Source organism: Colobus angolensis, unplaced genomic scaffold (genome assembly GCF_000951035.1).
Source record: "Colobus angolensis palliatus isolate OR3802 unplaced genomic scaffold, Cang.pa_1.0 Scaffold25, whole genome shotgun sequence".
Classification (NCBI taxonomy): Eukaryota; Metazoa; Chordata; class Mammalia; order Primates; family Cercopithecidae; genus Colobus; species Colobus angolensis.
In genome coordinates this window covers 4,517,462-4,526,693 of record NW_012115710.1, presented here as the reverse complement: position 1 = coordinate 4,526,693, position 9,232 = coordinate 4,517,462, and the positions used below count along the sequence as shown (strand labels likewise).

Genomic DNA, 9,232 nt, shown 5'->3' with positions numbered 1-9,232 from the left:
CGTCAGCCCTTCACGGTCCCCGAATCGTCTGCTGGTTTAAGTGCAGCCTGTCAATCAGAGTCGCGCTCGAGGCCCCGCCCAAGGCCGTGTACGCCGCTCCTTACGTAACTTCCTCTTCAGCCCCTGCGTAGTCGATAAGGAAACCCGGACGCCACTGCTGCTTTCCTTTTACAGGCCGGCTGGGAAGATGGCGGACATTCAGGTGCGGGCTCGAGCCTTGGTGTCAGGCTGCAGGGTCCGCCCTGGCCTTCAGGGGCGCATCCGGGAGGGCAGAGCTGGGCGCCCAAGTTCGGGGGTTAATTCCGGGCGTCTGTGATTATTTTCTAGAGATTAGCTGGGGGGGGAGGGCGCATGCTTTTGCCTGTTTCTAGACGAGTGCTTCCTAATTCCTGGGGGCTCCAGGCGTTAATGGAGGCTCAAGCGTTTTAGGACTTACCTTCTTAAAAACCAAGTTTAAGAAGGTTTTCTTGGAGTTTTCCGGTCTTAAGGGTTAATTCTATGGAAAAGGATTCCTAAGGGCGAATCCAAGGAGCCTGCCGTTTGGTATTTTAATTCTGAGTCTTTATGTACTACATAAGAAGTAAATCCTGGGTGGGCGACCTTGGGTCTTGGAGAATGATCCTCGCTGAAAGATTTCCAGGGTGTGAGAGGGGTGGTCCTGGTTTAGAGGATGAATTTTGCAAGCCCTAGGTGGCCTTCTGGAGTATATAAATTGAAATAACCTCGGGCTTAGATCTGAGTATGAATTACAGGTAAGGTCAGGGTGGTCGTGTCTTAGAGGGTGATTGTGGGGCACCAGGCCTTGGAGGCCAGCCCTTTGCAAGTAAATGTAGAGAATGGGGTCTGGGAGATTCTGGGAAGGTCTCTAGGGCTGGTTGCTGCCGGCTCCAAACTTAGCAGCTCATCAGTTTTCTCATATCTGTAGACTGAGCGTGCCTACCAAAAGCAGCCGACCATCTTTCAAAACAAAAAGAGGGTCCTGCTGGGAGAAACTGGCAAGGAGAAGCTCCCGCGGTACTACAAGAACATCGGTCTGGGCTTCAAGACACCCAAAGAGGTGCGGGGAACCTCAGAAGAAGGGGACCCTGGCGTTCCTGCACGTGTGCCCATATCGAGTTGCACTGCCCACGTCTGAGTGGCTGATCCCGGGGCTGATGGGAATTGTAGTTTGCTTTTCTGGGGCCACGCCCCCGGCTCTTTTCAGGAACCGCCTGCCCAAGGCTCACTCCTTTCTCTTTCCTATCCGTTCAGGCTATTGAGGGCACTTACATTGACAAGAAATGCCCCTTCACTGGTAATGTCTCCATTCGAGGGCGGATCCTCTCTGGTAAGCGTGGGAGTTCTTGGCGTCTGGGGCCTGAAATACTGAAAGAAGGGGCTTGGGGCCCAGACTCCTGGGTCCTGGGTGAGAGAGGCGGTTGGGAATGCAAACTTGTGGGTACAGGCAGGGGCATTGGCAGATGATGTCGGTTTTCACGATGGTCTTCAGATGCCCACGTGGGCACTGCTGAGAAAGCCACTTGGTTGAAACTGATGCCGGAAACAGGGCTTCTTGGGATTCCTGCTCGCTGCTGCTGACTTCCCAGCATGCCCCAGGTTACCCAAGGCCCTCTTTCCCATGGGACTTGACCTAGGATCTGCCCCTGCTCCTAGGTGTGGTGACCAAGATGAAGATGCAGAGGACCATTGTCATCCGCCGAGACTACCTCCACTACATCCGCAAGTACAACCGCTTCGAGAAGCGCCACAAGAACATGTCTGTGCACCTGTCCCCCTGCTTCAGGTGAGCACAGTGGCCCATCAGGTTGCTCAGGCCACACTCTCGCAGCCTTCAGATTCCAGCTCAGGCCAATTTAAGGCCAACTGAGGGAGTGGGTGACTGAGGTGGCATCTCTGGGAAGCCCCAGAGTCTCAGGATTTCTATATCATATGTTCTTCAGAATCAAAGTGTTCCACAGGTTGAATATCTCTGTCTGAAACGCTTGGGACCAGATTTTGGAATATTCTCATATGCATAATGAGATGTTTTGGGGATGTGACATATGACATAGGTCTAAACACGAAGCTTATTTGTTTCATGTACATCTTATTCACACAGCCTGAAAGTAATCTTACGCGGTATATTTTATCATTCTGTGTGTGAAACAAAGTTTGCACACATTGAACCATGGGAAGGCGAAGGTGTCGTGCTGGTACGCAAATAGTGTCTGATTTTAGCTGGGCACCGAGCTCAAGCCAGTAATCCTAGCACTGTAGGAGGCTGAGGCAGGAGGATCCCTTGAGCCCAGGAGTTTGAGACCAGCCTGGGCAACATGGCAAAACCCTCTACAAAAAATACAAAAGTTTGCCAGGTGTGGTAGCATGTGCCTGTAGTCTCCGGTCCTCAGGAGGCTGGGGTGGGTGGATTGCTTGAGCCCAGAAAGTGGAGGCTGCAGTGAGCCGAGATGGCACCACTACTCTCCAGCTTGGGCAACAGAGTAAGACCCTGTCTCTCCCAGACACACACACAAAATTCAGATTTTGCAGCATTTCAGAATTTTTGGATTGGGGTGCTGAACCTGTAATAGGCAGGTGCCTTGGAACCAAAAGGTTACACCAGATGGGAACCTCAGAAATGTTGGAATTAAATGTTTGTTCATTCCCTCAGCATGTTTTATTTAGAGCTTATCGTGCCAGGTTTGGTGTGAGATGCTGGGGGTTCAGTGGTGAGCCAGGGACAAAGTCCTGATTCCTCAGAGGGCACCTTCAGGCAGGGTGGGTGCCAGATGTCAGCCAGGTACAATGAGGGTGGGGATGTGGGCAGCTGATAATGGTGGCCCTCTGGGCGGGGAGGATCTTGGGAGCAAGGTGAGAAGTCCTGTGGGCAGGGAGGAGGGTGGCTCGAACTCATGGTGAGCGATAAGGGGCCTGTGGTTGTGGGTGCTACAGGATCCCCCTGCTGCTCTGCTGGAGTGGGGTGGTGAGGAGGCCACTGACAACCTGGGGGCCTCCAGTTTGGTTGTGAAATGGAGCTCGTCCACCCCAGCGGTCCTCAGAAGGGTGGTCGCCTGCTCTGTGTACAGCGTTGAGCTTGGTACTTGGCACAAAGTTTGTACCAAAGAATGAGAGGAAGGTTGAATTGGCAAATAGATCTTGGTTGGGGTTTGGTGGAGCCAAAGCAGAGAGCCTTCAGCCTGGCGAAGGGGAGGGAGGGCCTCCTGGGGTCCGCCAGGGTGGCCCCTCCTGAGGACATGGCCCTACCTGCCTCCACAGGGACGTCCAGATCGGTGACATCGTCACAGTGGGCGAGTGTCGGCCCCTGAGCAAGACAGTGCGCTTCAACGTGCTCAAGGTCACCAAGGCTGCCGGCACCAAGAAGCAGTTCCAGAAGTTCTGAGGCTGGACATTGGCCTGCTCCCCACAATGCAATAAAGTTATTTTCTCATTCCCAGGCCAGACTTGGGATCTCTGTGCCTTTACCAGAGCACTGGGGGGATGGAGGTGTCCCTCGGGGAATTGAGCAAGGCTGCTGTCAGAGAGGCCTCCTGCCCGTGTCTGTGGGTGAGGACAGTGGAGCCTGAGCTGAGATGCCTGTCTTCCCCTGGGTCTCCTTTTTTGGTCCTTGTCCCCTTTTTGGTGTCTGAATAAGGCTGATTACCTGGTGTGCTGTCCTCCCGCCCCTCCGGTCTCTGGGGAGGAAGTGAGTGAGGGCGGAGGCCCCTGGGTCCTCCAGGCCCTGTTCTGTCTCTTTCCTGACCACCTCGGGTGGGGAGGAGGGGAAGCTGCAGTCCGCCTGCTGTGGGCATGGGCTCACCCAAGTAGAGTGCGATGTGCTGAGTCCCTGTTGTCTGGCTGTGAACTATAAAGGTCTTGACTTCAGCCTGGGCCTCATATCCCTGCTTATAGCCAAGGAGGGGGCCCCGTGCACCCACCACCCACTCCTAGTTGGGCACCATACCTATTTGCATATGAGGAAAGTCACCTGGGAGAGGCCAAGTCCTCCACCTGGAGTCCCAGTGAGTAGCTGAGTTCCAGATCTCAGATTCTAGAAACTTCCTTTGCGCCAGCTGCCTCAAAATCGAAGTAAGGAGATTGGTGGTGTGGGCAAGTGGCATCATGACGCTGTCCTGGAGCCCACTCAGTGGTACCGGGGCCCAGGCTGCTGGGAAGGAAGTGAGTAGGAAGCGCCCGGAGATGGCCCAACACCCAGAGGCCAGAGATGGGGGCCTTGGGAGGAACAGGGCAGGATAGACACAGTGGCCCAGGGTTGTGGCACATGGGGAGGAAGGGTTTTGCAGAGCTGGGGAGAGCACACAGACCACCGCGAGAGGCAGGTACGATAGAAACAGGTGCACTTTGCCCATCACAGAGGTGGGAACACAGGCGTGGGGTGGGGGGACAGCGAGGCAGGAGCACACCAGAGGATCTGTGGGACCCAACGGGGAGAGACCTGCATCAAAGCCGCAGCAGAGATGGGGGTACAGGGAAGAGAGGTCTGAATGCTCACTGACCTCACCCCTTCAGGCCTGCCGGTGCCAGGATCCCCAGGTCCCTGTCCCCCAGGCCTGTACCAGGGTCTGAGCCCAGCACTGGTACAAGGGTTGGGAGACAGGGCCGTGGGGAGAGGAGCCGCCGCTGTCGCTGCGCTCTCGGGGACGCCGCCTCCCCGGGGCCGAGTCCCTGCCTTATACCCAGGTCCAGGGAGGGCGGGGGTTCCTGCCGGAGGAAGTGGGGCCGCATCAAAGAGGGCAGGAAGGGGCAGGGACAGGTTGGGGGGACGCCGCCCTGAGTTGCAGAAACTGCACACCCACCCCACCCTATGCTGGGGGCAGTAGAGATCCAGCGAGGGGCAAAGGGGGAGTGTGGACTCCAGAGGGAGGGGACAGAGACCCAGAGGGGGATGGGAGGTCACGGCCCCTCCCCTCGGCCGCAGGTGTTTCCGTTGGGGTGGGGCTGCTGTGTTTACAACAACAGCCCGGCTCCCCAGTTTCCTCCTCGATTGCTGGGGCGTCTCCTTGGCACCCCATTGCATCAGGTTGTGTGCTGGGGTCAGAGTGTGTGCTGGGGAGGGACCTCTGCTGGGCCTGGTGGATGCAAAGACCAAGTTTAAAAGACCCCCTGGAACCCCTCGACAGGCCTCGCACCTGAAGAGTGGCGATAAGGACCATAGGTTCTTTTCATTTCTTTATTTTATTTTGTTTTTGAGGCAGAGTCTTGCTCCGTGGCCCAGGCTGGAGTGCAATGGCACAGTCTTGGCTCATCGCAACCTCGGCCTCCCAGGTTAAAGCCATTCTCCTGCCTCCATCTCCTGAGTAGCTGGGTTTACAGACGTGCGCCACCACACCCAGCTAATTTTTTAATTTTTAGTAGAGACGGGGTTTCACCATATTGGCCAGGCTAGTCTCAAACTCCTGACCTCATGATCCACCTGTGTTGGCCTCCCAAAGTGCTGGGATTACAGGCGTGAGCTACCATGCCCAGCCAAGAGAAACTATTTCTTAGCCCACATATTCATGTGTCATAGTTCAGGAACAAGTCAGTGACAAACTTCTAGGTAATTCAACCTGAAGAAATTCTTTATATTCCAAGATAATTGCACTCTGAAAGCTATCAGCCTTCCGGCCAGGTGCAGTGTCTCACGCCTGTAATCCCAGCACTTTGGGAGGCCAAGGTGGGTGGATCACGAGGTCAGGAGTTCAAGACCAGCCTGACCAAGATGGTGAAACCCCGTCTCTACTAAAAATACAAAAATTAGCTGGGCATGGTGGCAGGCACCTGTAATCCCAGCTACCCCGTAGGTTGAGGCAGGAAAATCACTTGAACCCGGGCAGTAGAGGTTGCAGTGAGCTGTGATCGCATCACTGCACTCCGGTCTGGGCAGCAGAGTGAGACTCCATCTCAAAAAAAAAAAAAAAAAATACCAGCCTTCCTCATCTCCTCAAAATCTTTCATGGAATCATAATTTCTATAGAAATCTGCATATGCCTTATTTCTTGGTTCAGCTACAGCAAACGTATAGAAAGCTGCAGCCCCCAGGGATACCATAATACTCCAACAATATGAAATCACAGATGATTGGCCAGAAGGCCACGCATCTGAGGTTTTGGCAAAACTTCAGAAGCCATGGTAGTTACTGTCCTTGATAACGTACGTCCGCCTCAACACCAACGTCCTTCCTGATTGATGGAAAAATGGATGGTCGTGAAGGAATTAATGATGTGAAGTTGCCACATTTTCACTGGGCGGACCTTGACCCCTAGGCTTCAGGGGCTCAATAACTGGAAGCAGTAAAGCCGAGCCGGAGGCCCCAGATGCAGCAGAGACCCACCGAGGCTCTGTTCCAACTTCTGGCCCTGCAGCTCCCTAGCCGGGTGTGGCCTTGGAAGAGACCCACTCCTCCACCACAGAGCCTCAGTTTCCTAATCTGTTAAATGGCTTCTTGCCTCTCTGCCCTATTGGGAGGATCAATATGCTCATATGTGCCGAGTCCCGTGGCTCATGGCTGTAATCCCAGCACTTTGGAAGGTTGAGGCAGGCGGATTACTTGAGGTCAGGAGCTTAAGACCACCCTGACCAGTGTGGCGAAACCATGTCTCTACTAAAAATACAAAAGTTAGCCGGTGTGATAGCATGCACCTGTAGTCCCAGCTACTCAGGAGGCTGAGGCAGGAGAATCACTTGAATCCGGGAGGTGGAGGTTGCAGTGAGCCGAGATTGCACTCCACCTGGGCAACAGACGGCGACTCAGTCTCAAAAAAAAAAAAAAAAAAAAATGCTCATTTGTGATAATGGGATAGAACTGTCCTGATTAAGTGTACGCTGGAAAGTAACAATGCGGGGGGCCCTCAGCCTGCTGTTGGAGAAAGGCCCCATAGTGTCATGTTACAGCATCCCCTGGAGCCCCTTGGTCAGGTAGGCAGCCCTTGCTGTAATGGACCCATGGTTTTTGTTTTAATATTTATTGTATGATTGCAGAATCCTGGCTCCATTACAGCAAGCCCTGGTAGTTTGTCACGGGATGTTGAGTCTGTTTTAGCATGTTTCTAGAATATTCTGTCGAACACCTATAGGGGGCCCCAATGGCATTGCCTTTTCACAGGAAAGTTAGCTTTTATAGTAGGGTTCTGGGTTTATAATGATAGCGGTCAGGTCAGGTGCTGTGGCTCACACCTGTAATCCCAATACTTAGGGAAGCCAGGGCAGGAGGATCGCTTGAGCCAGGAGTTAGAGACCAGCCTGAGCAACATAGGGAGACTCCTATCTCTATTAAAAATAATAATAATAATTAGGCCAGGCGCGGTGGCTCATGCCTGTAATCCCAACATTTTGGGAGGCCAAGGCAGATCACGAGGTCAGGAGTTCAAAACCAGCCTGGTCAATGTGGTGAAACCCCATCTCTACTATAAATACTAATATTAGCCGGACGTGGTAGTCCCAGCTATTCGGGAGGCTGAGACAGGAGGATCACTTAAGCCCAGAGGTCCAAGTCTATAGCAGACTAGGATGACACCACTGCACTCCAGCCTGGGTGACAGAGCCAGACCCTATCTCAAAGCAAAAAAATAAAAAGACAGGCATCAGACCTACCGTGTGAAAACAGGGCAGGTCTCGGTTATCTTGTATTGCAGCCCTGCACCTCTGATATTAGAGCCAGATGGGCGTCATTGCTGCAGCCTCCTGTGGGCTATTAGAATACTAAGTAAGATCTTGGGCTCCTGTAACAGGCCCTGCTGATATTATATGGTTGCAATTCTCAGGTATATTACAGCCGGCCCATGGCTATATTTGTAATTATATAATATAAAATATGTTATCAGCCAGACGCGGTGGCTCACGCCTGTAATCCCAGCACTTTGGGAGGCTGAGGTGGGCGAATCACAAGGTCAGGAGATCAAGACCATCCTGGCCAACGTGGTGAAACCCCGTTTTAATAAAAATACAAAATTTAGCTGGGCATGGTGGCATGTGCCTGTAGTCCCAGCTACTCGGGAGGCTGCGGCAGGAGAATCGCTTGAACCCAGGAGGCGAAGGTTGCAGTGAGACAAGATTGCACCACTACGCTCCAGCCTGGTGACAGAGCAAGACTCCATTTCAAAAAAAAAAAAGTTATTTATGTAGCAGGCACCTGAGCTCATTGAACTAGTCCCAAGGTGTGTGAGTGGAGTCTGGAAATTGAATTGGAGTGTGTTCCAGGAATAGTTAAGCAGGCCACTGCCGAGTGTCAGCACTGCCCTGAGCCCAGCAGGAAATTCCTCGGTCTAACACTGTAGTAAGTCCTGGCTCTGTTACATATTAGAGCAAGACAGGCCAGGCGCAGTGGCTCAGCCTGCAATCCCAAAACTTTGGGAGGCGAAGATGGGAGGCTCTCTTGAGCCCAGCAGTTTGAGACCAGCCTAGGCAACGTAGGAAGACCCCCATCTCTAGAAAAAAAAATTAAAAATCAGCCAGGACTGATGGTACGTACCTGTAGTACCAGCTATTTGGGAGGCTGAGGTGGGAGGATCGCTTCAACCTGGGAGGTCGAGGCTGCAGTGAGCTATTATCATGCCACTGCATTCCAGCCTGGGTGACAGAGTGAGACCCTGTCTCAAGAAAAAAAGTAAAAATAAAAGACCTATAGATGTTTCAGAGGTCAGTATAGATTTAGCTAGAACATTCTAGCAGAACACCAAGGATGTTCTAGATGAGTTTTAGAAGCACATCAAGCCTTCCCAGGGGCATTCATTCTACACATATTTATTGTGCTGTTCCCCGGGAATGGGTGCAAGAGTGAGCAAGACAGCTCCAGCCAGGGCCTGGTGTCAGAGCCTGCAATCCAGTGGGATCCCTGGGGGCCCAGCCTGGCTGGGGAGTGGGGGCGTTAACAGGAACCAGGGCTACTACGGATGCCCGTGTGCCCCATGTGGAGCCTTTCGCCTGCTGAAGCTTCTAACGAAATAGTAGGTTGGTGCAAAAACAATTGTGGTTTTTTGTTTGTTTGTTTTTGAGTCTCACTCTGTTGCCCAGGCTGGAGTGTAGTGGCACAATCTCATCTCACTGCAACCTCTGCCTCCTGGGTTCCAGCAATTCTCCTGTCCCAGCCTCCCAAGTAGCTGAGATTACAGGCACCCACCACCACGTCTGGCTAATTTTTGTATTTGTAGTAGAGATGGGGTTGCGCCATGTTGGCCAGGCTGGTCTCAAACTCCTGACCTCAGGTGATCCACCTGCCTCAGCCTCCCAAAGTGCTGGGATTACAGACGTGAGCCACCGT

The 9,232-nt window shown here is 53.0% G+C and overlaps 2 protein-coding genes across 2 annotated transcripts in view; both read left to right on the top strand.

Moving 5' to 3' along the window:
- The first annotated feature begins 102 nt into the window (after positions 1-102).
- RPS11 (ribosomal protein S11) lies at positions 103-3,430 on the top strand. Its single transcript, XM_011946368.1, has 5 exons — positions 103-202; positions 926-1,057; positions 1,252-1,327; positions 1,654-1,783; positions 3,253-3,430. The coding sequence occupies exons 1-5, from the start codon at positions 188-190 to the stop codon at positions 3,374-3,376; spliced, it is 477 nt and encodes a 158-aa protein (XP_011801758.1). The 5' UTR covers positions 103-187; the 3' UTR covers positions 3,377-3,430.
- A 665-nt stretch (positions 3,431-4,095) lies between these two features.
- FCGRT (Fc fragment of IgG, receptor, transporter, alpha) overlaps positions 4,096-9,232 on the top strand; it is a 56,348-nt gene continuing 51,211 nt past the window's right edge. The window contains exons 1-2 of the mRNA XM_011946521.1: positions 4,096-4,123; positions 4,543-4,674. Coding sequence (XP_011801911.1) covers positions 4,096-4,123; positions 4,543-4,674 — 160 coding nt within the window. The remainder of the gene's footprint in view (positions 4,124-4,542; positions 4,675-9,232) is intronic.